Source organism: Phaethon aethereus, assembly GCF_964289735.1.
Source record: "Phaethon aethereus genome assembly, chromosome: 1".
NCBI classification, from domain to species: domain Eukaryota; kingdom Metazoa; phylum Chordata; class Aves; order Phaethontiformes; family Phaethontidae; genus Phaethon; species Phaethon aethereus.
This window is the reverse complement of record NC_138575.1, coordinates 183,693,490-183,721,030: the sequence shown is the minus strand read 5'-3', so window position 1 is coordinate 183,721,030 and position 27,541 is coordinate 183,693,490. Positions and strand designations below refer to the sequence as shown.

Here is a 27,541-nt window from a genome sequence, read left to right as displayed (position 1 = left end):
TATAAACTTGAAAACACGGTCATTGATTTGTGTCCTACAACATACTGAGTGAGATCAAAAACTCATCTAGTCAATAGCAGATACCTAAAAAATAACAGAAAGCCTGGACTAACTGATAATTTTAGTGGTCATTCTTTCAATGGTCAGTGTTTTATATCTCAGAAGCTTTCCGGAAGACAATTATCAGCTTCATATAAGATGACTGTCTACACTGAAAATAATGGCTTCTAATAAGGAACATTTTAGGTTTTATGGCTGATATACAAAATTCAACTACAATACAGCCAATAACATACTAGTAATGAGAAAAAAAAAAAATCAGTGGCCAGTTCACACTGAAAATAATGCATAAAATATTAAATTTATATACAGCAGAAACTCCTCCTATTACCAGTACAGTTAGATAAAGGGCTTGAAGCATTTGACAGCTATTTAAAAATACTTGAACTTCCAAGTGGTTATAATGCACCAACTAAAACTGGAAACTTTAAGAACTATGACAACAGAAAGCAAATTCTATGCGAATGATCACTATCTCAAGTTCTCCATCAGTAGCAGGTTTTGCAAAGCTGTAGTTTGTGGCAGGGAGACTGACTGAGGCATAAGAGTGACACTTGTCCTGGTTTCAGCCAGGATAGAGCTGGTTTTCTTCACAGAAGCTAGTGTGAGGCTGTGTTTTGGATTTGGGATGAGGAACTGTTGATAATGTGCTGATGTTTTGGGTTGTTGCTGAGCAGTCAAGGACAGTCCAGCTTCTCGTGCTGGCCTGCCAGCAAGCAGGCTGGGGGTGCACGGGGAGCTGGGAGGGGACACAGCCGGGACAGCTGACCCAGGCTGGCCAAAGGGATATTCCCTACCATACGACGTCATGCCCAGTACATAAACTGGAGTTGGCTGGGGGGCGGAAATCGCTGCTCGGAGACGGGCTGTCGATCACGGGGTGGTGAGCAATTGCTGTACTGGGCATCACTTGTTCTTGTACGTTCCTTTGTTGGTATTATCATTATTGTTCCCTTCTTTCTTTCTGTCCTACTAAACCATGTTTATCTCAACCCACGAGGTTTTTCCTAATTCTCTCCCCCGTCCCACTGTGGGAGGGAGAGTGAGCGAGCGGCTGCGTGGTGCTTAGTTGATGGCTGGGGCTAAACCACGACACACTGTACAAAGCAATACAGATAAACAGTGATATTCTCCAAACTGAAATAAACTAAAAAATTATTAACCGAGACAGCCCATCCAATCTTCTTTTCCTGCAAGTGTAGGACAGTGCTGAGGTGGCATCAATTTCTAACTCCATGCTTAGTCAGTTTAAATTACTTAAGCTGTGATAAAATATGGAGAAGGCACTCTTAATTACGAAATTAACTGAAAAAAACCCCCACTGCTGCTCATACTGAGATTTACCATATTCTATGCTGCATGATGAAGCAAGTAAAAAGAGAAATTTATTTTTCCAGACTTAATGCTGCCGATGCATGAACAACATACATGCAGGGAAGACAAAACTGTTCTCATTCATGTTTAGATAAAAAAAATAAAATTAAGTGATGGTATGACAACATTTCTGGATTTTTTGAATTAAAAGACACTTAGTGATGGTACTACACATACCATATCAAAAAAAGATTGAAATTCAAAACAATTTAAGAGCTCCTAATAGAAAAGAACTTTTAAAAGAAATCTATTTTGGACCATGATGCTATAAGATACATAAGAAGAAATGTAATAGAAAATCCTCTAGTAAATATTAGACGACTGAACAATAAGTATCATCGAGACCACTCTCAGCAGCTCGAATTACTGATCTATGATATAGACTATTAATGTCAATTTTAAAAATAATGTTAGTAAAAATAAGCATCATCTCACATAATGCACTCAGAATCAAAACTTCTAGTTAGTTATACAAACCTTTACTAGCTTTATCTAGATGTTGAAAATCCTCAACAAAATTCAGGACGTCCTGATATCTTTCTTCACACACTTCTACAAGAAAATGGAGCAATGTTGTTTTTTGATCTGCTGACTTCGTGTCCTTCAGCTAGAGAAAAAAAAATAATGTTAAAACACTGAGAATAAGATTACTTCTAAATATTTTGATAATTAATATATATTACTAATTGTGAACCCAAGAAAGGTAAGAACAAACAGTTGAACTGGTACAGCTCTTTTAAAGAAAACCCTAAGTAACGGGCTGTTTCATTTCCCCACTGGCTAAAAATCCTTAGAAAGATCATATGAAACATTTTTTAATTCTGTGCAATATTTGAGTTCTGTATTGAAAAACAGTACACATTTCTCTTTTTAAAATGCAATTATTTAAGTAATGTAGGAATATTTGCAAAACTGTGAATAGACTCATGAAAGTTTAAAAAAAATAATAAAATCAGAGCTGAATCAGCAAAATTTAACAATACATGATGCACATATACACTCCATGACATGATTTCCTTATGTGTGAGGGTAACTCTAGCCTAATAATATTTATGCAGTGGAAGCTACAACCTCAACCTGCCTAACTTCTTGTTGTTACCAGTCCTCAATAGGGCAAAAAAGAGTTCATTGGCGTCATTGTTTAAAAACTTCAACAATTCTTAAGCACAAACTTTTCTTTCTGAATCCTTTATACATATAAAATTATTTTAAGCCCAGACATTTTAAAACTTGCAGCTACTTGTGTAAAACAACTGACGACTGGCAAACATTGTTAGTCGTTTCTGTTGTAGTCTCCCATTTGAGGTAGTCTTTTAAATTGTCAGAGAGAATTTTAGAAATAGAAAATGACATCTCATATGAAAGTGTTTCTTCACTACTTAGAAACTATTTCTACATAAAACAATTTAATGGAAAAAGTATACATAGGCATATACAAAGTATGCACACATACTATAGGGCTGCCACAATTGCACACAGACCTGTACATCTGAATACCACGGGGAAAAAGTTTTTAGTGCAGTATTACAGCTACCACTAAACAAGTAGAAAACTCATGTTAGTTTTTTTGAACTTCAAGACTGTTCTTTAGTTTAGTTACCATGAAAAATACAAGTGATCAGCAATGCACAATGGTATGAAAGTAACTACAACAACAAGGCAGAAAAGAAAATATATCTTCCTTTCCAAAAAGCATTCAAAACCAGACGCAGAGCTATATGGGGATTACTTCTGAATAAGGAACTGAGAGCAAGATAAACCCCAATTTAAATATACATACACTTTTTTTTTAATATATATTACCACAGTTTTCCCATGGTTGCAAATTTCTTATTTTTTCCACACTTCTTGTGCTTCCCAATAACCTCAGAGATCACTTAAAGGGCATTTTATTGATCTGATTTAAAAACCAAATTGGAGTATATTGCTTGCTTTTCCCACACTGTATGTGAATTAAAATGGATATTTTTGGATGGTGATTATGGCTGAGGTTGATATTTCATACTTCACTGTAAAAAGTCAATGATTGTTTTCAAAGATCAAAATGATACTATCTTAATAAATAAGATGAGTTATACTCTTCCAGGATGTATATGTTTTCCTTCAGATGAGCGGATTAATAATAATGTGAGACATAATTTTCCAAATTTACCAAAAAATATATTTTATTCTATATTCACTACAATATGCAGTGTTATAAAATAAGTTACTTCTACTGTACTGGGAATCTCAGTGAGAAATGTCTAAATAATTGAAACATCACACAAAATTTCTACAATGTGACACTGCTTAAAATACATGTAGTTAACAAAAGTTAGTTTTAAAAATAAGCCAGTGTTTATAAACATGCATGTAATTTTAATATATCAGCATTTAATACGTTTGAGTATCAGCATACCAATATCATACCTCTCTTCTGAGAATATGCACGCATGTCCTCTGATGCAGAAGAACCATTACAGTTCAGTTCTACCTGATGCAGGGAGAAGGCAAGATATAGAATTGTCTTCTGCAAAGCGGATAGTCCATATTGTGCCTTATGCATAGTTGGGCACCAGTGAAGATGAGGAGATAAACTGCATATTCTTCAACTATTACAGAAACCACCATCTTCGAAGGACAGAAGCCACTGCAAATTTCTTAAGTTCTCAGAACCCCTATGAAAACTGCTGTGCAGACAACTAGCAGTCTGTAATTTGCAGCTTTCTAGTTTGGGGCCTTGAAGGAATATTGGTTTGGGTAGTTTTCTTCCTGTTTTAATACTGATATTTTTTAGTAGTTGAACCAGTTTATTATTCTCAGAATAGAGGAGATTAAGCATTAACCAAGACACTACACATAGTTAAGAAAGTCCCAAAAATTAGACATACATAGTTTTACCTCTGTGTTTCCAGACAAAGTGATCTGTCTGTGTAAGACACAATTTCATAACCAGTGAAGACTTGGCACTCACGGACTTCCTAAATGAGGCCACAATTGGATGAGGTAAATTAGGAATTGGTGACGAGTACCCTGATAACACACAGGATAGTAAACGCAAACTCCCAGTTATTTTCTCTTTGAATATCTGTCAACCTCCAAAAGAGCAAGTAGTTGACTGTAGGTTGCACTTGTCCTGGGATATCTAGTGGCAGAGATCTGAAATTTTACAGACTACGTCTAAAGTGGCCATAGGTGCTCTGCCTCCCAGCAAAATCTATAATAGTTGGTATTTCTTTCCTAATCATAAAATGGTTTGGCTTGGTAGGGACCTTTAAAGATCATTCTTGTCCAATCCCCCTGCCATGGACAGGGACACCAATACACTCATACTCAACAAACATTAAGGTTGCATTATCTTCAAACTAGATAAGTTTTTAAGCACCATGGTCTAGTACTTACAAACTAGCATGAAGTGATGCCAAATCAAATATATATGAAATCTTTGTCATTGGAACTTTGGTTTTTTTACTTGCACACCTCTTATGTAAATGAAATATATTAAGTACTATATGAAGATATATGTTTATGCATAAATTAATACAGTCCTGAACGGAGTAAACCCGTATCACCACTTCTAATGATATAACATGATACAATATCAAAATTACACTGTACTAAGCATTTTGATAATAGGGAGCAAATTACCATTTTTGGTCCTTAGAGCTTTGTATCTACTTCACCTACAGACTATTGGTAGTGATCAGCATTTCTCTTGAGCAGAAGGTTGGACTAGATTCCTACTGACATTCCTTCCTACTCAAATTATTCCATAATTCTAAGAAACATGCACACACTTCCCAACTAGTTAACTAAATACTCTATTCAAAATATTACTTATTTTAGCTCTTAATTTGGCCTCACAAAGACTCTGATAATTATATAGTATACCTGGATTTCAAAAGCTTTCCACAATCTTCTTCGCTCTCAAGTTCTTAACTACCTTTGCAGTTAGAAACCTTTCTTAACTTTCAAGCAAACTTCTTTTGTTACTAGCAAAGCCAACCTCCATCTCCTACCTTAGCTATATAGAAAACAAATGTTCAAATGCCTTCTTCATCATAAATTAATAACACAAGGACACTGTTATGTCCTCCTCATGTTCCTCTCTTTTCTAAACCAAATACATCCAAATGCTTTTTCCGCAGTTCAGAAGTATTACATGTTACTATCATCTGGATTCACACACGTCAGTCTATATATTTTCTGCAGTAGTTCAGACTAGACTTCACTTAAAACCTTATCAGCACCAAGTAAGCCATAGATGACTATGATCTCTATAAAACATAGAAGGTCCACTAAAAGACTTTTTTTCCTTTCCAACAGAATGTTGAAACCTCCTGTAAAGCTAAATAACCTGTAAGTGTGCAAATCTAAGCAACTGTGAGATGCTAGATTATCACATGCATTTAATGCCAGAGCACTGTAGAGTTAGCTAGGACTTAAAGCTTGTTTACAAGAATTCTGCCTACCCATTCCCTCCTTAGTTTCATCATCTGCACACATCAGTTCCCTTTCCTACCTCATGGTAGTCTTCAAAATTTTAATCTTCTGAATGTTAAATTATTTCTCCAAGATAATTTTTAAATTTTGATTCTGCTCTGCAAAGTGCCCGTAACAATTACTTTCACACTGTTTTGATAAGTATATTTCTTTTTTTGTTGCCTTGTGCACTATAAATACACAGAATATAACCAGACCTAGGACAGATTCTTGTAAAATCATATATAAGAAGTAAATGCACCCAGCTGGAGAGAGAACCTTTAGTATCTTCCTTCTAAATATGTTTCTCAACAAATTGTACTTTTAACTCGGTAATTTCAGCCTCGCTGTATTTCTCTAGGTGGCTGATGCATGCTTAAATGTTTACGTTAGAAGGTATGTAACTTATTGTCTATGAATACTTAAGTTATAGGTATCACATTCAACACTCAAGAACCACAGTGAAAGAATTCTGCTGAAACGTGGCAGAGTAAGGGTGATTATTTTAAAAAATGTAGAAGGTAACATATTGTATTTTCTCCTGTGTAAGAAGATTAAGAAGCTGAGAGAAGGCAAAGAGTACATACAAACTTCCAAATAATTCCTTTCTCATAAGGACTATTACATACGTGTGCACTCCTGCAGATTTTGCAGTGACCTCCCAGAGGACACAGGAAAAAAATAACGCTAAATAAGGGGAAGGCAATTAGGTTGAGAACTGTTTATAAATTAACACTCCGGAAAGTACAGATGTTGTCCTATATATACTTTATATAAAAGTTGAAAGAGTGAAAACTTAATGAAAATTAGAAGAAATAGGGAACACATTGAACTAAGAAACAACAGAAGAGAATCAGACAAGGAGAAAATGTATGTAAAAGAGAAAACATAACTGTATTAAAACAGATTAAAACGTGACAGTCTTAGAAGTGCTCAGACATATACGACTACAACACTGCTATGATCACGGTGATACGGTCCTTCCATAACCAAAGAATTAACTGCAGGAAAAGCATTAAAACAAAGTATAAAACAAAGTAGTGTAATAAAAACAAATTAAAAAGTGAATGTAATACTCAACATGGACTTTCAAAACTCACTTTACATAGGGAGCTGAGATTATATCCAAAGGTCTGTGCATTCCGAGAACCTGCATTCATGTAGTTTCCCATTAACAGTACTAGTTCCAGCAGCTTGCTAAAGCTTTTACTCTTCTTTATCTCTTCACAGGCAGCACTGACAGCCATGATGTCAGGCTTGATGTTGTTCACCTGCTCCTCAAACTGAAGCTTAAAAAGAATAGCACTGAGCCGTGGCCGTAGTCTCTTCACGTTGCTCATCTGATTGAAAAGAAAATAGGAGATTTCCTTTAAAATTCATGGTACACTTTGGCACTGTACAAATGCATACAATCTGAAATGATTTATTGGTGTGACAGGCTTGAAGAAGCAATTTATCTGCTATAACTGATAGCAAATGAACGAATGAATGAGAGACACTTGGGTAAGCAACTGAAATCACATCTTGTGGTTAATATGAACTGCCCCCATCCTTTCCCAATAACTAGTATGTGTAAGCAATAAAAGATAAAGTGTCATCATATATCACATCTGTCAACTCATATGCCAAATCCTATAAAACTAATCCAAGTTTATGACCCAGTAGTTGCAAAGTAATAAAAGTAGTTCACAAATTTTGTATAACTCAGGATGTACCAAAACAAGGCAAATCTCATTTTATGGTGCAAATATTTAAAAGCTTATTTCAATAAAAGCTTACTATAAACTTGCAGGAAAATAACAGTTTTGAAAAATCTCAGCTATGAAACACTTCATATAGCATATGTTAATATATATCAGTATTCATACTCCACTATACTCCTGTATACTAACCTTATACAGTTAATTAGGTAAAGCAGAATGCTCCCAGGAAAACAGTAGCTTCTGTAAACGTACACAAAAGACTTGGCTTTTTCTATGGTTTACTAGTCAGGCATTTTCAACAGAAGTGTCAATCTTCCCATATATCCGAGGTGACTGAATTCCCACCCCACAGAACCTTTACACATTATTTACTATATCCAAACAACAAGACTCCAAATGTTATTGCTTCTTTAAATCAAGGAACATTGAATGCATTCAATAAATTAAATTTATAAACTACTCATTCTTCCAAATCTATCACAGAAATCTTCAAACATGTTTTAGGTTTGGCATTAAATACAACCCCAGGGGCTTTCTGTTTTCCATTCTTGGTCCTTTTCTTCCTACCAGCTATTATATGTTCCTTGCTTTTTCCTTCTTCCACAGCAGAAATCATGTTTTTTCCTCCTTGCTCTGGTTCTGTTTCCACATGAGAAACACTAGTCTCAAATTCTTCCATGAGCTTCTTCACTCATTTTTCCCTATCCCCTTTTTCCCACCAATTTGATGAATTCCATAAGACCTTCTTCCCCATACTTGTATTTTTCCTTTTCAAGGCAAGGTTCAAGCCAATAATGCCTTGACAATTCTTGAAACCCTAAACTAGGTTCTATTTTACTTTCAATAAAAAACACAGTACAGTTTCCAGCTATCAGTACTTCTCAGTGCAAGAAAAGAAGCAATAATATTGGCACTTCTCCCACAGAGTAATAGGTTTCATACAGTGGCTTTAAAAATTGGACTTTAAATTGGAAATATCCCCTTCCAAACAACAATGCTGCCTAAGGTTTTACAGAGTATTTCTCAATCCATATCTAGTATATCAATGCAAAAATAGTTCTGACAGTGCAACATTCACAAGTCGTTTGGTTCTGATTATGCCACAATAGACTCAGTTCAAAAAGGATAATGGTGACACTCCATCCATTTCAGTGTAAAGTCAAACAAGTGACCTTAAACTGATACTGAAGACTGTATAATTCAAAGGGTACCAGGATGGGATTTACAGTCTATTTTATTGGTTTCGCTGTGACAAATAGTAGTAGAAAATAAAAATCGGAGTTAATATGTTACTAAGCCAATTCTGCAGTGCCTACCTAGCAGTACAATCACCTGATCAGGTCCCACTGAAGTATTTGCATTTTAGTTCAGATAAGAAATCTTAAAGTAAAATAAGTAAACCTTTCCACTAAACACACTTCAGTTTTCATCACAGAGCAGAGCACACAAACAGGATGTCTTTCAGATGAAACTAGACTGAAAATTAATGCCGCTACCGAGCTTTAGTCCATAGACTGCCTCCAGCCTGGTCCTAAAGTAAAACACTAAAATGTATATAGTTTGAATTTTAGCTCAGTATCAACTGTAGGCAGATATTCTGTACTCTAAATAGCATCCAATAGTGTGGTAAAATTCTTACTTAGGAAGGATAATCGAGGATAACGGAACTTGAATTTAAATAGGGCATTTCACAGTGAAAAAGAAATGGAAATACCTAAAATCCACCTAAAATGAACGTAGTGCTCTTACAAATTTACACCTAATTTAAGAACCATTACCCCTTGTCCTATTACAACAGTCCATGCTTAAAAAGTTTATCCTCATCTCTCTTATAAGCCCCCTTGAAGTATTAGAAGGCTGCAAAAAGTCTCCCTGCAGCCTTCTCTTTTCCAGCCTGAACAACCCCAACTCTCTCAGCCTTTCTTCATAGAAGAGGCGTTCCATCCGTCTGAGCATTTTGGTGGCCTGCCTCTGGACCCACTCCAACAGGTCCATGTCTTTCCTGTGGTGAGGGCTCCAGAGCTGGACACAGGACTCCAGGTGGGGTCTCACCAGAGCGGAGTAGAGGGGCAGCATCACCTCCCTTGACCTGCTGGCTATGCTGCTTTTGATGCAGCACAGGATCTGGTTGTCCCTCTGGGCTGCAAGCGCACATTGCCAGCTCATGTCCAGCTTTTCATCAACCAGTACCCCCAGGTCTTTCCCAGCAGGGCTGCTCTCAATCCGTCCATCCCCGAGCCTGTATTGATACCGGGGGTTGCTGCAATCCACGTGCAGGACCCTGCACTTGGCCTTGCTGAACCTCATGAGGTTCATACAGATCCATTTCTCAAGATCGTCCAGGTCCCTCTGGATGACATTCCATCCCTCAGGCCTGTCAACCACACCACTCAGCTTGGTGTTGTCTGCCAAATTGCTGAGGGTGCACTCGATCCCACTATGTCATTGATGAAGATATTAAAGTGTACTGGTCCCAGTATGGACCCCTAAGGGACACCGCTCGTCACCAGACTCCATCTGGACATTGAGCTGTTTACCATTACCCTCTGGATGTGACCATCCAACCAATTCCTCATCCACTCAACAGTCCACCCATCAAAACCATATGTCTCCAGTTTAGAGAGGACGATATGGGTGACCATGGCAAAGGCCTTACAGAAATCCAGATGGACAACATCTGTACCTCAGATGATCATTAATATTAAACCATGTGAACTAACAAAATAAAGTGCAAATTGCATTGCTTTTGAATGGTACTGAGCTCAAGAACCACTAAATGATGCATCATTTGTATTGACTCTTGACTTCTCAGAAAGACAGATTCTTCAAAGTGAAATAATCAGGTTCTTTAGATCACACAGATGTGTTGCACAAACATAAGCACATACGCATGAAAGATGCAAAGTTTTCATCAGAAATAGTTGAACTTCAATAAGTTAAGAAGTTCTGCATGTAAATCTTAAGGATGGATGCAGAAATATGTAATTTAAAAAAACAAAAACAGAAGCACATGCCTGAAACAACAGAAATTCCATTGGGCTTTTTTTTTAATTTTTTTTTAAACAGTCTGAAATCCATAGTTCATGTAGAATGCATGTTGCTGGTACTATTTGTTTACCTGTTTGCTAAGTCAATTATTGAGAAAGAAGGAGATCAAGAGTTCCCATAGCAATATACGGTTTTCTTTGTGACACGTAGTCTACAATTATATTCAAACTGTAAAATCCATACACCTTATCACAAGAGATGCTAAGAATTTAAGTGTTGCAATGTTGAGAGGCTTATGTTCATGCCCTGCATTTTTTTATACTCAGCATATAAGTACATAAGTCTACTTATGAATTTATAGTGGAATCCTGAAAACACATTATCTGAATAACTAAAAAGAGAAATTGAAGTAAGTAGAAAGCTAAAGGGTTGAGTAGACTACACGTCAGAGAACTCAGTGTATGGGTAATGAATTGTTCTATTTTTCAAGTAAAAATAGTCCAGAAAAATATTCTCACTATGTGCTAGTCCAAATGGGAATTGACAACTGAGTTGAGCTATCTGCTGGTAAGCTCTCACAGCCCTTTATTCAACAGCAAAGAGAGGTTTTTCTCTCAAACACACCGTAAATCAGAAAGCACCTGCAAGAGTGTGCCATCCAATAAATGTGTGCTTTCACTGTCTGCTTTTTTGATGTCAAGTAAAGGAACATGTCTCAGAAGCTACACTGACATTGTATTTTGATCATTGAATGTGATTCATTCTTACCGTAAGCTCGTAAAGAAAAACATTGCAAGGGTTCCAGTTTCACAATATACTTTCCTTAAAGGATCAACAGTGCCAAGGCTGTCAGACCACCTGAATGTGTTCCCATCCAAAACGTAAAATATCAGTTACAGCCAAGCTGACTAAAAGAGTAAACTGGAAGGGCAACCCTTGTGGAAAACAAGGTTTTCATCACTGCAGCGTCAGTGAGCTCTACAGAGTGCATAGGTAAAAAGTGTGAATTCCTAGCACTTATCTTTAGACTCAGGTACTTGAAAAGCCAGGGGAAAAAACAAATCAAGTAAGGAAGAACTGATACCTTAACAGACCTTTTATTACATGTTTAAAGAAGAAAAAAAGAACACCCTGCTCAATTTGAAATGGGCAGTCAACATGCCCAAATCTCAGTGAAGGCCACCAGCACTCTGGAAGGACCAAACATTATTTCAGTCATTGAGGAGTTTAAAATAGGATAATATAACATCAAACAAAATTAAGAAAAGCTTCTAAAAGTAAAGCAGATCTAGCTGTATTTCAGATTATCAGCTTAACTCTAAAATAAATGCCTCATCTTCTGTCTGGCTACTACTAGGAATCCACTTCCTAATGAAAAGTAAGTCTACACTGTTACTTTGAGTCTCCCAACTTACAGGCCATGAAGGTACAGACAGATGATGAAGGTATTTCCAGTATTTTTCATCAGGTTGAACCACCATTATAAATCCAACATAAAAGTGGAATTTGATGCTACATAATTATTTAAGCAATACACAGTGGTAACAGACCACAATAGCCGCTGATTATAATGTCTTTGATGTGACAGGCATGACCTGTTTCAAAAAAGCTCAGATCTCTAGCTCATTCATATTTAGTATAGTCTTCTCTACTGACTCAACAAGGTGTCCAAATTAATTTCCTAAGCAGGAAGATATGTGTCTACGATGATGACAGTACTGGTAAGGGAAAAGCATTCCACTGTAGATCTTCTGTAGTCCTGTCACTAGAGAATTCAATGACTGTGGAATTTTTATCCATATGGTTATTTAGTGTACTTGGAAGCACAGATAATCTGTGGCAAAAACAGTCTGACATGAAGTGACAGTGAATGCTGTGGAAGATAACTTGCATATCTTGGTGAAAGTCCCCCAGTTCTACAAAATGATCACAGGGAAAGTAAATCTTAAAGCATTTGGGCTCCATAGGAGCCCCGTTGTGCTCTAAAATCTGAATCTGCAATAGGTGAAATATCTGCACAGTCATTTCAAGCACCAGGGATCTAAGAGGTACTGTCTAGCCTCAAGATTCCTTCAGTACAGCGGCTCTACATTAGCCAGTCATTTTGGATGCCTCGCTCAATTTTGGTGGCTAAATTCCAAGAAACCCGTGAAGTTGCTGAAATTAAAATGGCAGGATCCTGTCAAAACAGAAGTGTTTTTCTTAAGATGTTCAAATCACAGCATGAACACTTGAGGATTGTTTACATTTCTAGTGAAGCAAAAGCATCAAATCAGATTCAGAACAGGCTCTTGAGACATTTAGAGGAATCTGCAAAGTGAATGGCTGGAGGCATAAGATGAGGACTGTTCAGACAATCAACCTCATTGATCTGCAGTTGTAGAAGTATCTGCAAAGAAGAAAATTGAAAGAGAGCCCATCTAGGTTCTAGAAGAAACAACAACTGACCACTTCCAGCAATCTGAATTAACATCAGACAAGAGTAAGACAAATATTTTAACCTATTATCTAGATTAGCTACCCAAAATAGTTTCAGTAGAACTGAACAGGGATAAGAGAGACACCTGCTGGTACTAAATCTTTTACAGGAACATTCCTCGATGACTCAGCATCACAATCTTTCAGTGATACAGAGGAAGTACCATAATCCAATCCAATAGCAATTACAAACATTCAGATCAGTGCAGATCATGATGGCCACTTTCAGCAGATACTCCTGGAGCCTCATTCTCCACCCTATCCAGGCTCAAGGTTTGAAAGACACCAACATTACAGGAGTCAAAGATGTTCTTCCACCAAACAACATAAGTAACTTGACTGCAATTTGTCCTAAAGATTTTTTAACTGTCACAGATGGCATACAGTAGAAAGTTAATCTTTGGCAACACTCCTAGAAAGGCTGGAATTACAGATGAAGAACAATGACAAGGCAGAGCAGTAGATACACATGACTTATAGGAGACAACAGAAGAAGGTAACACAATCAGAGTACCTCTCAGCACAGATGCACGTCACCACTTTAGGATTTTAAACAAACTGACATGTCCCTAGGTATGGCTGTGCCCAAACATCAAGGATTAGGAAAGGCAGAGTATACCTCTGGAGATATAGTGATAGTATGATATTTTCCAGAAAACAGTGAAAAACATTAATAAATTCTGAGTTATCCTCAATGAGGACATGCAGGTGAAATGATCAGCTGAATATGGAATTCATCATTTTAAGTGTCTGCTGAATTATTTAAGACAAACTAGCCTTCATCAGGCCTCACTCTAATCTTCAATTTACGCTAGTGAAATCTTCTCCTTTGGTAGGAACTCATTAAAAACACATCCATCAATGAATAAGCTGTGAAGCCACGTGAGGATTGCTTGCCAAATTCCATTTGGGTTAGCTATCAGTGTGTTTCACAAGGTCTGGGCATTAATTATGTCTGAAACAATATTTCATAATTCCCTCAATTTTATCTTTGAGTAAGTAGAAGTGATCAAGGAAAAATCTGTTCCTTTTTTTCACTCCCAGACAATATGGGAACATAGTACAGTTGCCTGCACCTGAGGTTAAATGTCCACTAATAGCATCCTGACAAATATTAGCAACTTTTTACACCAAAAATATTCATAAAGAACATCAAAATTACGATTTTTTTAAATGGAATAGCATTTATGGATTTAAAACCATATTAATAAATTAAATATATCCAGGACTATTTTAAACAACTAACGATTACAGGTACAGAAGAGTCTACATGCTTACTATGTGATTCAGCTCCCTCCATCTAGCATAACCAAATCAGAACTACTTTTGGGAATGGTTCCTGGTACAAAAGGCAGTTAACGTATGTTGGCATGGATAGGCCTGGAGCCTCAGCATTGTTGTGTGGGCAAGAGAGTGGGGTGAAGTGGATGTGTGCTGCTAGGGAGTTGATGGGGAACTACAGTTACAGAACATTCGTAGCTGGAGCAGCAAGAAAGACTAACCTATCATAACAGCATGCAACTCTCTAAAGTATCAATTATATTTTGAGCATTCTGGCACTCATCTATATAAACCGTATCCCAAAATAACTTGGGGAGGGTGGGAGCAAAGATTTGGAGCCACCTCATAAGGGGACCAAACAATGCCATGCATTTTGCCTCCAAAGGCACCCTGCAGCCCGAAAGGTGCGGGGACACCTGTTAGACACTCAGATTCTGGACAGCTGGAACATGCTTGCACCCAACTTCCCTACTTTGTGCTACTCTATCTTCCCCACGACAAAAAAGGGAAGATGTGGTTCGTAACCATTATAACTTGCCTTAATAAGCCTATATAATAATAATTATATAATAATCGTATCTGCCTCTGTCTAATTCTTGAGTCCTCAACTGGATGCTCAGCTGATGAGATCTCTTGCTATCTCCCAAACTGTGTCCAGAAATTGTTTGGGAAAGTACAATTCTGCAGAGGCCAAAGCATACCTGCGTCTATTCTAACAGATTAGCACTACAGACAATTAAGGTTCAATGTCCAAAAGCACTCTCCAGTGTTTTTTAGTTGATTAGTATAGACACAGCCTTAAAATTTCATCATTTATCATCCCCACAACTGCTAAAAATAGTGAGATATAGGATGGTTTAGAAAGTTGCTTTCAAAATATTGAGTAATATTCAAAACCAATATAAAAACTGATGAGAACAGAATTTGGATGGTTTTGGTCACTATTATTCCCTGAATGATTTTTGTACAAAAAAAAGGAAAGGCCACTAAGAACACAAAGGACTGCATATGCAAAACAACACATATAGATCAAAAAGAATAAAGGATTTCAGAACCATATACAAAATGTAAAAGATATGCAGAGTCTCTGAATCATCACCTGCAACAAGCTATTTTAATTAACCATTATTTTGCTTCCTCTCAAATATAAAGACATTGAAGAGTAAGAAAAAAACCAAATCCCTACATTTGCCTCAAGTATTTTCAGTATAAAACAGCAATGCAGATGAATTCAGTAAATCTTTGTCATTCCAGAATCTATTCTGAATTTAAAATTATAACTTGTGTGCACAAAACCGGAGGTAACAGTAATTCAAAAAATAGGATATCCTTCTGTGTTACCATTTCCTTACCATTAATCCCCTAATAAAATCCACCTTACCACTTTGAGACTAATTTCCAGTAGTATAACATAATTGCCTTAGTAAAGGCAGAGACCAGGTAAACATGCTATGATCTAGGATTTAACTGAGATTTGTGATATGATATCCTAGGTGCAAAGTGTTTATTTTCATCAAGGTGTTCTTAAAAATACGTCATTAAATAGTGATATCATACTAATTGCAATGTTTATATGCCATCAGCTATCCAAAACACTACTGTGCTTGGACATTTTGGTTAGTGTCTATATAGAATAAGCAGGGAAACAGCCTTCACTCCATTCTGCTTTCCTATGTGAGAATCAACTATTTATGTCATGCAAATGGGCGCAAGCTCAAAAAGATGTCTGATTACAGCTTCCACAGTCTCCCTAGTCAGCCAATTCCATTGTTTTGTTAATTCCCACTATTAGAAAAATATTCCTATTATCTAACCTGTACCTTTTTTGTCCAAAATTTAAGCCTATTACATACTGCCGTACCAACCATCAGTATTCACAATAAATTATTCCCTTCCTTTTTTGATTTTTCCTACACATATTTTGAGAGAACACTCTGCTTTGGTCTTAAGTTAAAGAACTTAGAAACAATATTTCTTCATATCACATGTTCCTATAGCTATCCTCATTAGTCATCTCTGGAGTCTCTGTTTTGGTCAACACATTTACAACCGATGTACTAAACGTCTCCAAACTGAATGTAATAGTCTAGCTGGGGCGTCAGCAGTGGTGAACACAGGAAAATTCAGAAGTTTTACAGGCTATATTAATATTTCTACATTTCAGTTGCATGCATGTTTATTGGATGCAAAATGAGGACACAACTGATTCATGTCTGACTTTCAATCCATTACAATCCACTGTTCTTTATCAGAGCTGCCTCTGTTAACTACAGATTTTAACTCTACAATCACTGTCATTTAAATCTTGAGTCATTGATGTTCCTAAAATATTTTTCACTCTCATTAAGCAACCTACACTTGTCAAAAATTTTTTAGTAAAAAGAGGTACCCAACAAAAAAAGAAATTATTCAAGGGTCAGTCATGACAGAGCAACATAATGAGAGGATGGTTACTGTAATGTGAATTATGATACTTCTGACACAAAGAAAGCACAGACTATCCAGCCACTCCCCGCAAAAACATATTGTTTGCAATGTAAACTATATCAACATATCTGAAATATTGAAAATGTATATTTATCATTCCCATATTCTTTCAAACATCATATTTACTCCACAAATAAAAAGGACAGTTGTCTGTCAACAAGTTCTTTTTCAAATGCATGTTTATTGCTCAACACTCTGCATGGCACTGGTGCAGCACCACCTTGAGTACTGTGTGCAGTTTTGGGCAGATCAATATAAGAAGAACATCAAACTATTAGAGTGTGTCCAAAGGAGGACAGCCAAGATGGTGAAAGGTCTTGAGAGCAAGACTTCGGGGGAGCGGCTGAAGTCACTTGGTCTGTTCAGCCTAGAGAAGGCTGAGGGATGACCTCATCTCTGTCTACAACTTCCTCAAGGGGGGCAGTGGAGGGGAAGGTGCTGATCTCCTCTCTCTGGTGACCAGCAATAGGACACGAGGAAATGGAATGAAGCTGCATCAGGGGAAGTTCAGACTGGACATTAGGAAAAGGTTATTCACTGAGAATGTGGTCAGTCACTGGAACAGGGTCCCCAGGGAAGCGGTCATGGCACCAAGCCTGTCTGAGTTCAGGAAACATCTGGACGACGCTTTTAGTCATATGATTTAGTTTTAGGTAGTCCTGTGAGACTTGTGAGGGAGTTGGACTCTATGATCCTTATGGGTCCTTTCCAACTCCAGATATTCTATGATTATTCCTTTTCTTATTAGCCCACCAGCAAACTGTAAGCATGTTTTTCAAACGTAGATTCCAAACAAGGGAAAGAAAACAGTGGGCAGCAACATGGTCAAGATTTAGAGGAAGCTGAAGTTAGGAGATTCTGAGATAAAGACAACCTCATGGCAACTGATAACTTCTGATCATACAAAAGATCTGTCCAAAAAAGCTTGCTGTCACCAATCAAGAACGACCACAGAGATGTTATATAGTGTTGAGAGAGTCCCTCGTCCCCTGTGCTGCACATCAGCAATCCTGGCCAGACTGCTTGGACATGCACATGGTGGTGCTCAGAAGAATGTGGGCATGACAGCATAAGTGAATTAAATCTGTAAGAGTCTGAGCAGGTAAAAATCAATCTACATCAAGATTTTCTAAGTAAAAAGTCACTTTTCCTTCTCCATAAAATCTCACACATAAAATCTCATAGTTTTTTTCCCTATGCTCGTTTTTCCATGCAAGTCTGAAACTTAGAAACTTTAGGTTACTGTAAACTTCTCTTTTGTATTTATCCTTCAATTTAGAAGAAAGTTCAGAAAGTTTACTTCAAACAGGCAAGCAATAAGATGCCCTTATCAGTTGCTTCATGACCCTTAGAATTTTACTATTTCAAAAAAACCCTCAGACTCAGATCTAATTAATACAGATTAACAATAATAGAAGATAATGTTTGGTACTTGAATATTCTGCATTCCAAAAAGCACTGAACAAATGTTGACTCACATATATCCATTAGAGCTTTATTAAAAACAATTATAATGAACAATGATTTATTTTTCAACTCTGCAGCAGTGTCTCAAATAAGCACACATTATTCCTTTTCTCATACTGTATTTCTTAAAAGGCTCTAACCTTGCTTGCCTGAAATTAACACCACTGTATTATTGGATCACACTCTTAAATATGCTGTATTTGAGCAAGCAATCTCCAGTACTTCTTTTGGTTCTTATTTTCAAAAAGTCCTACACAACTGTTAACCATAACTCAGAATAGCATTTAACTTCGACTTTCTATTGATGATCTGTCATTAAAAGAGATTCGTAAGAGTTCTTCTTGAAAAACTACTGTACAAGTCATGTTTCCCAATAAACCAGCTGATCTAGAAACTTAGCTTTTCCTTTCTTCAACATAGCTACATTTTTCTTTTATTTTGTCATCCCTAAGTTCTTTTCCTGTGAAATTGAATAGCACCTCTATGGTCCAAATCCCTTTATTATCTTTAGACTTAAGACTACCTATGGTGGTATTTCTCATTTCAAGTTTCTCTCAAGAGAGTATCGGAATGAACATTATTTTTTCTGAAGTTATCAGCATCTTCACTTGGCGACCAAATGGGGGCTTTAGATGGCCTAAGCAAGAGATAAGAAAAGCAGGGCTGGCCCCAGATGAGTCAACAGTGGGCTCATGCCAGAACACAGACAGTGCCTGGAGTACAAAGATAAAACATAGTCTAATGGAGTGGAACTGAAGCAATGTTAGATGTTAGCTTAGCTCACATAGCCAGAGAAAGATCCTGTTGCTCCTGGAAAGCCACACAATACCTTGAGAGTTACACTAAGAGGGGAAAAAACAAACAAACAGAAACCAACCAACCAACTACACAGCTAAAACAGCTATGCATATTGGTTTCTGTCTTAACTATAACTGGACACAAGTTGCACGGTCAATTTTCAAGACAGACATTGTGCTATGCCACGCGGACAAATCCATTAAAGTCCAAAGGAAGATGAAACTCAAAAAGACCAAATAATAGCTAGAATAGGGGACAACATAATTATGTGCAAGTAAATATGAGAAACTCATCAACTTCTGGCAGGAAATTGCCCAGTATTTCGTGGAACTATGAGAGAAAACAGAGGCAGTGAAGCTGTCAGGGCTTCAATAAAAGGACACAATAACAAGGTTGATAAATACACTCAAGGCTAGTAGGCCTTGGTATTTAGAAGAAGCAACTGAGAATTTCATACACAGACAGGACCACTTCTTTGTATAATGTAGTTTTGAAAGAGACCAACCTTTAAGAATTTCACACAATCAACAAAAGGAACTTTTACCAGCTAGTGAGCCAGGGTGAGAAGGAAATTAAAATTACAAAAAAAAAAAAAAAAAAAAGTAGAAAATGTGTTTACATGAGCAAGAGAGAAGGACAAAAACCAGCAATGAGCTCATTGTCAACAGTGGAATATAAGGAAAAGATAAACCATCAATGCTGTAACAGGCATGAAGATAAGTAAGAACATAGCTAAATTTATTTTTGGATATCTTGATACAGCAGAGTGAATGTCTAATTGACAAAGTGAAATATTTTCTAAAGAATATGTAATGGACCAAGTTTTGAAGTAAAAAATTCAGAAAGATGTTACTGCAAGCATGGATAGGGATAACAGTACATGGAGAAGTGTTTCTACTTGTCCAAAAAAATGAGGAGATAAAGATAAATATTTGGCAAAGACAGACAAACTAAATGCCAAACTGTTTGCATTAAGAAAACAAGAGTTAAAAATTTTAAATTTGGCTGACAACAAAATCTGGGATCATCACATAATGAGGATGACAAAAAGTGAAAGAAAAGCAACTACTATATGTATCAACAGACATGTGTTGAATATTTGGTGTTTCAGACAGAAAAATACCGCAGATGGTTAAAGCATGAGGCTTGTCCAACAGAAAACTTCCTCCTCAATCTTTGTCATACAAACAAAAGAATTATCTTACACTGCTGTAACAGTGCAGGAAATTCTTTATGCACATGCCTAACGCTCTTTTGTAAACCTTTTGCAAAAACAGGTATGTAGCATAGCTCAGCACAAAAAGTGCAGTCAGGTATGTATTAATTTTGTAGCTAATATACAATTGCCCCGGCCTGATTTAGAAATGTCAAAGAAAAAACGCGAAGTTAAAAAAAACGCCTTATTTGTAACACTGATTTCCAAAGTCTGGTTATTTATTTCAGAAACCTCAACTGTTATTTAGTAAAAATATCTTCTTAAACTGGGATAAATGACCATTTAGTTAACACTTTTTTTATTTTTCTTTTAAAAAAATTCTAAACTATTGCTTGACATACCAACATTTATTTCTAATTTATTATTTCTGTGATTCTAATTCTTCTTTCACTAGATACTCAAAAATTCATAAGATGTGTGATGTGAGTTTATTTATCATATTCTTACAATATTCAAAACCTTACCAGTGGTTTCTGATTCACTCCTTGATTGTGAGAATCAAAAAAAAGGAAGAATTACAGATTCAAAAAGGAATGCAACAGTTCTCCAGTGTTTTGTCATCTTTTTTGTGTGGTAGAAAAGTATTTTATCAGTATACTTCAATAACTCAATTTCTTCTTTGCCCAATAAATTTTAGCAAAATAGTTCAGTGTTTCAGTGCCTTTATCCTCTCTTATGCAACAGATTCAAAGAAACTGGCTATACACCATATACCTTATGTATAATGAAAACTTCTAGGACTGGATAAGACTACGTAAATACAAATGCCTTTGGAGAAAGATGTCTTAAACGCAAAGCATCATTGCTGATGGCAAACACAATGGGGTTTGTTTCAGATGAAAGCAAATAGGCACCTGTACTCAGCAGCAAGGCTTGAACAGCGGTATGGCAATAGTTCATGAATGAAAATCCATTACACAGATAATTTTAAGTAGCAGTCATGATTAATAAATCTAACTACTAACTATTTTATCAACTTCACTGAAAGCAAATGAGATTGATATTACTAAATGATCTACTCCTTAAACACTGTTTATTTGATACAATGACAGAATACGCCCAAAATAAATACAAAAAATTCTGTAAACCAATACTTTTTTTCTCAGTACGAAAGAACTACCTGCAAAACAAATCAACATTGCTAAATCTTTTAAGTCCTAAAGCAACATAATACTTATACTGCTCACTGGTGAAAGTATCAGGAAAAAAAATTTAAAACCACCCAAAAAAACAACCTTCTGTCAACAGTAACCTACCAAGATGATCATCTAGCTGAAACCCCATTCATCTCAGATGGGTCTCACATTGCAAGTGTGCTGAAATACGACTACTCATTTCTAAACTCAAAGATAATCTTCATGAGTAACAAGTTTTATAGACTACATCATCCATTATCAGTCATAATCAATGAAATCTCTAAGAAAATAAAATGAAGATTAAATTACTTTAGGAGGAAGTTTATTTCACTGAGTAAAACCAAGCACAAAACAAGAACTACAGTAAAAATGCAATTGATTATTTAAATTCCAGCAAGCACAAGCATACTTGATCAAGAATCTGAGCAACAAAATACAGCATTCAAAACAACATCAACTTAAGATAATACTATGAAGCTAAGGTAAAGCACTTAATGAGATGAACAGATTTAATATAAAAGTTCACAAATGCATGCAAGCTAGGAAAAAAAAAAGCAAACTCCACAGTAATAGGTGAAAATATCTATGTTCTGAGACATCAACCTGGAGTAAGTGAAAGAAAGAACATAGAAGAAAATAAAGTAGTTTATCTAAAGAAAACTTAAAGTCTGGAAGAGAAGATAAGGGTAACAAACGATTTATTTTATGCTTACTGCTGAAGGAACAGAAAACATAAAAGTGCAAAATAACTTAAAAAGAAGAGGATAATTGCAGAAACCACAAAAGCAACCTATAGAGTCACTGTAAAAAAAAAAAGGACAACCAACAAGCCACACTCATGAAGGGAACCTGAACTGTTCAGTCATTCCCTCAATGTCTTTAAGCCAACAACAAAAGTTAATTAACTTCGGTTCAAGTACAACATACAATCCTGTAACAGTCACAGCATGCCAGTATCTCAGTGTCTAGCTGTTTCTTTCAGTACCAACTCTTGACTTTGAATTCAAAGCCAGAAGGATAAAAGAAGGTTTCCATTATAAAAACTTTTATCATCACACAAATAGTAACTAACAGTTTATTCACTACTTAGGCTGTTCCTTGGGAGTCAAATAGTTTAGTTATTCTCTTAATCACAACTTCAGAGCGTATTAACTTGGGATCTCTGAATTCTCTGAAATACCATAACTACAAGACACTACTCACCTAAAAGATAAACCTGAAAGTCTTGTATTGCATGTTTAAACTTGATTCTCCTCATTTGAAGAGAATAGCAAAAAATGAGGCATAAACCATCAGACACATTTTTCCTACTTTGCCAACTAAAGTACCTTTTAGACAAAACTGATCAGGATACCGAATTCCATAGTTGTACAATAGTGAGGATACTGTTAGCATTACAGAGACAACAATATGGTACTAAAACCACTGCCAATAAATGCTGAAATACGACAGGAGTCTTTCTGAAAGAATTAAACCTACAGATTATTTTTTAAAACAGAAAATAACAGTTGTTTTGATGGTCTGATGACAGCAAAAATTAAAAAATAACCACTTTTTTTCTCCATAAGCCAAGTTTCTTTCCAGAAGACATCTTAAGTATTAGAGGGCTCCTGATCAATTGGAAAATGCTGGCACAGTACATTTCAAATTTATTAGTTAGTATGTCCAATTGTAGTAAGTCTGACATTTTTAAAGAGCAAAAGACAAGGTTGTCAGCTGAGTAAGATTCAAATATGAAATAAAAATAGAAAAGCAAGCTTTAACCTATGTGGAACTGATTTTTAAATATTAATAATTATTTATTAATTGTTAATAATTATTAATATTATTGAACAAAAGTGCAGCATTTATAGAGCTCAATTCCAGAACAGACTCAATTATTTCATTTTTTTAATGAAAAGAAAATGGGTGTTTCATGCTTACATAAAACTTAAACATAAAACCCAAAATGTTTACATAAAGAGGGTCCAATTCTGAGAAGCACAGAAAGACTTGTCATCTGTGGCACGAAATAGCACAAGAAAAAAACAAATAGAAAATGGAGCTCAACAAAATCTTTGTAAAGTATTCCATTACTAGTTTTCTCCTCTTTTCCTGTGTTGCTTATCACAGCATCATCTAAATGTCTAGGTCAGCCAGATTTTTATTAAAAGACTATGGTAGAGGTAGAAATGCAAGAGATTGTTTTGTCATCTTTATCATACTTACTCTTCCTAACCAGTTTTTTTTTGCCCCCTTCCTTTTGTCCCTTATCAACTCCTCTCCAAACATGCCAACTCCTAGATCAAATGAGCCAGGAACTCTACCAACAGAGTAAGAGTTTTTATTCATCACACAAGGAAATTTCATTCCTAGGGCACCACCCATCTCATATTCCCATTGAGATATGGGCCTATGAAGAAACATATACTTAGGAAACATATGTATTACAATATATCACTTAAATTTTGAACATGTGAGACTCCAGATTAAACCTAGTACATCTGATTTCTAATTTCATCAGATTCTTTAATGGCATTTAAGATGAAGATTTATTTTGAGAACAAGGAAGACATGGAGAATTTAACATAGTTGTTTCACCCAACAGGATTTGAAGAAATTTGTGGAGGGAAGATGAAAGTGAGAGGAAGGACCTAACTCTCATATCAGATAAGAAGCCTCCCATACCATAGATCTGGCTATATATCCCAAGGATGCCCAGTTAGCATCTACTGTCTATCAGTTGCAATATTAGTCCATGTTCAAGAAAGAGAAACAATATGTAAGTGTGAAAACAAAAATGTTTAAAGCCTAGAACCATGGAAAACCTAAAAAAGATTTTGACAAGTCAGAAGGTACAAGTCAATGTAAATTATTTTTTAAAAATTACTAAAGTGATATTGATGCATCTTAACTTTACACTGATTACCACAACTGAGTAAATAAATGTAGGAATTCTCATTTATGAAATTACAGATTTAAACCAAAATTTCCACCTGGAGAACTGATTCAAACATAATAAACACTATCACAGCCTCCTCCCAATTCTCACCACCAACAGGTTAAATTCTGTTGGTCATGGTAGATTTAACCGCTAACCTGTTTCTCTCTTTCTAAAGCTCTGTAATATAAACTAGGCTGAAAACAAACCTAAAACTTACATTGTGAAACCTAGCTTTGTGAAACTACCACTATTTTATGAGTTGAATAAACAAATATTATAGCAAAGCAAGTGAAAAGATAGTAATTTCTTCTTCAGATCTTTTGTGCTCTTTGCAAGCAGTAGAAGTGCTGAAAGCATCAGTGTCACATCTCATAAAACAACAAAATACGTTTTGACTGTTTTTTTTTTTTGATGGGAGAGGATACTTCTTTTAAAGGATCTCAGAGACCTATTCAATGGCCTTTTGAGATAAGTGGTGATAATTTAATCAAACAAAGTAAGGTTAAAATAGGCATGAACTATAAATAGATCCCTTGAATGTCTGATAAAACCTCAGCAAGAAATAAAAAGCAAAAGTTTTCATTAGCTCTTGAAACTAAAAAATTTGGACCAAGAGAAATTGATAATTTGGCTTCAATCAGAAAACTATATATGAAAATCGTGGAAAATAAAAGTGTTAAAAACAGTGGTGGTGGTCCTCTTTTTCCTCTTGCTCCCAAAGTGTAGTTAGAATACTCCCAAGAACACAGAAGCCAGCATTACATTAGATGTACAATGACTGTTACTCTTTTTAAAGATGGATCGAAAATGAACAGCAGCAACAGCTTTCAGCAAAAGCACCACTTCAGAACTGGTTTTGTTTTACAAGTACCTATGCTCAAAGACGACTGCCTATGTCACATCTGTAACTGCCACCAATTCAATGCAGTGCTGTTTCCTGACCAGACCAACGTTCTTCAGTTGATTCATAATAGCGATTGTTGCTCTTATATCCCATACCTGTACTCCAGCTGCTCCAATATTTAAGTACAAGTTATTTGACAACCACATAGATAACTATCAACAGCAAGTGCCTACTGTTACAAAGGCATGATACTCCTTTTCCTGAAGCCCACAGATACAATTAAAGGAATTATTCTCTCTCAGGTAAATCCTCCCAGATGAAGCTAACAGTGACCATCTTGGCTTGAAACACTAGGAGTGCAAAAGAAAAATCAAAGACCTCTACAGATATATGCACCCAGGAGAAGAAATAGCCTTATTCCATGTTTGTTTAGATTAAATCATTAATAATTATGAATTATGAGCTATATAGAAATTATATCCAAACTATATTTCCACAAAAAGCATCAACTGCCAGCACTGAACTAGCAATATTTTCTTTTCTGTCTTCTAGTCTTCCTTTGTTAATTCAACCTGGGAGATATTATAAATGTATCATCCTGCTTGGAATGAAAAAAGTGACTACAAGTACTCTTGACAGAAAATACTATAAGACATAGGAGGAAGGAAGCAGAATAAGTTAATATATAAAATACAATAACTACAGTATCTTCTTCTCATTTATATGGATAATAGAAAGAAAAACATCAGTGTAGAAAACTTCACTGAAAAAGTTAAGGTTTATTAATGCAAACAAAAGTAAAACCAAACTATTTTAGCTATGGAAATTCAAAAATAGCTCTGTATCTCCAAGTGAAATTTTGCCACAGAAAATACCACTGTTCTTTTTTTTTTTGTAAACTAAATTACTTTTTTAAAGAAAGAGCATCCCACATCATTCCAACAGTAATATTCGAAAAATCAGGCCTTCCACATCCATGGATACATCCACTAAAAATCCACCTAAAAGGCAGTACTTGTACTATTCTCTCAGTCTGAAACCTCTTCACATTTAGGAAGAAGTACCTGGTATTGTTTCTATAACATTATATTAAAACTGTATTTTGGGAAAGGACAGAAAAAAAAAAAGTGATAATAAAACAGAACTCACCACAACTCCAAACTGCTCTGGCTCAGACAAATTATTATACTCGCTCTTGAACTTGGACAATGCATTCAATTGTTCTTGTTCAGGTAGATGTTTTATTAAATTCTATCAAGAAAAATAAAATCCGCTTAAACATCTCAGATTCTATGTTGCTTGTATTATTGTAGGCAAATGGTATTACACATGCATCATTACCATACACTCCTCCCTGAAGACAGTAGAGTATAAATAGGCAACACACAAATTAACGTAACTGAGAGTGTAAAAAGCAAGTGATTCAATACTGTTAGCTAGCATCTTTTGCTGATTCTGCTAACATTACTGTAGGGTTTTTTTTAAGCACAATTTTTAAAGAAAGAATATGCTTGATAGGCACTATGCAAACAGAACACTAGGAAGCAAATAGAACAAGAATTTCAAGTGTAACGTATCCATCTAAAGGATGGCAAGAATTATTAATGCTAGACAAAAAGTATTTTGAAAATGGATAATTTATTTTTTACTATTTCAAAACAAAAGCTTAAACCTATTCCACACCACTTAGCCTGAAGACTTGCCAGAAGTAAGAATTCAGAGGTGGCACTCAACTTCAGCTGAATTCAGGAGTCCATGAAGAGCTTGTGAGCTTGGACGCTTACACACATGAATGTCTTGTGAACACAGGTAAGGGAATCTAAACATGACATCTTCATCTGATCATTGAAGAATCCTCAGACGCCCTGGAGCTTCCTGAACACTTAAGACACCTATCTTTACGTACAGACACTTCCATTTAGGAACCTGAATCCCACTCTAATTATAATCAGCTCAGTTGGCTAAAAATGGCTATTCTGAGGTTCTGAAAGTAGAGAGCTTCTCAAACATTTAGTTATCGTATATAGTTAAATATCATAGCTCAGTTCTGTCCCTTCCCAAGACAACTACTGTAACTACTAGGCAATAGCCAGGGTCCCTCTAGCCTGCTCTCTTTCTCAGCTTAATACTCTTGTGTTCCTGGTTACACAGTGGCTATGCTTCCATCATAGTAAGAAATCAAGAGAGAGATTGTGTTCTTTCAACTTCTCTTATCCTTTTCTCAAATAAAATTCTTCCTTCCCCTCCAAAAGCAAACGTGAAAAGACTCAAATGCTGTCAAAAATACTCTAGACTCCATTCTGATGCCAAGAACTATATAGAGAG

The 27,541-nt window shown here is 35.9% G+C and overlaps 1 protein-coding gene across 1 annotated transcript in view; it reads right to left on the bottom strand.

Moving 5' to 3' along the window:
* Positions 1-27,541, bottom strand: part of DIAPH3 (diaphanous related formin 3) — a gene marked incomplete at both ends in the record, with an annotated part of 257,494 nt that overhangs the window by 105,590 nt on the left and 124,363 nt on the right. The window contains 3 exons of the mRNA XM_082008899.1: positions 1,912-2,041; positions 6,996-7,235; positions 26,366-26,467. Coding sequence (XP_081865025.1) covers positions 1,912-2,041; positions 6,996-7,235; positions 26,366-26,467 — 472 coding nt within the window. The remainder of the gene's footprint in view (positions 1-1,911; positions 2,042-6,995; positions 7,236-26,365; positions 26,468-27,541) is intronic.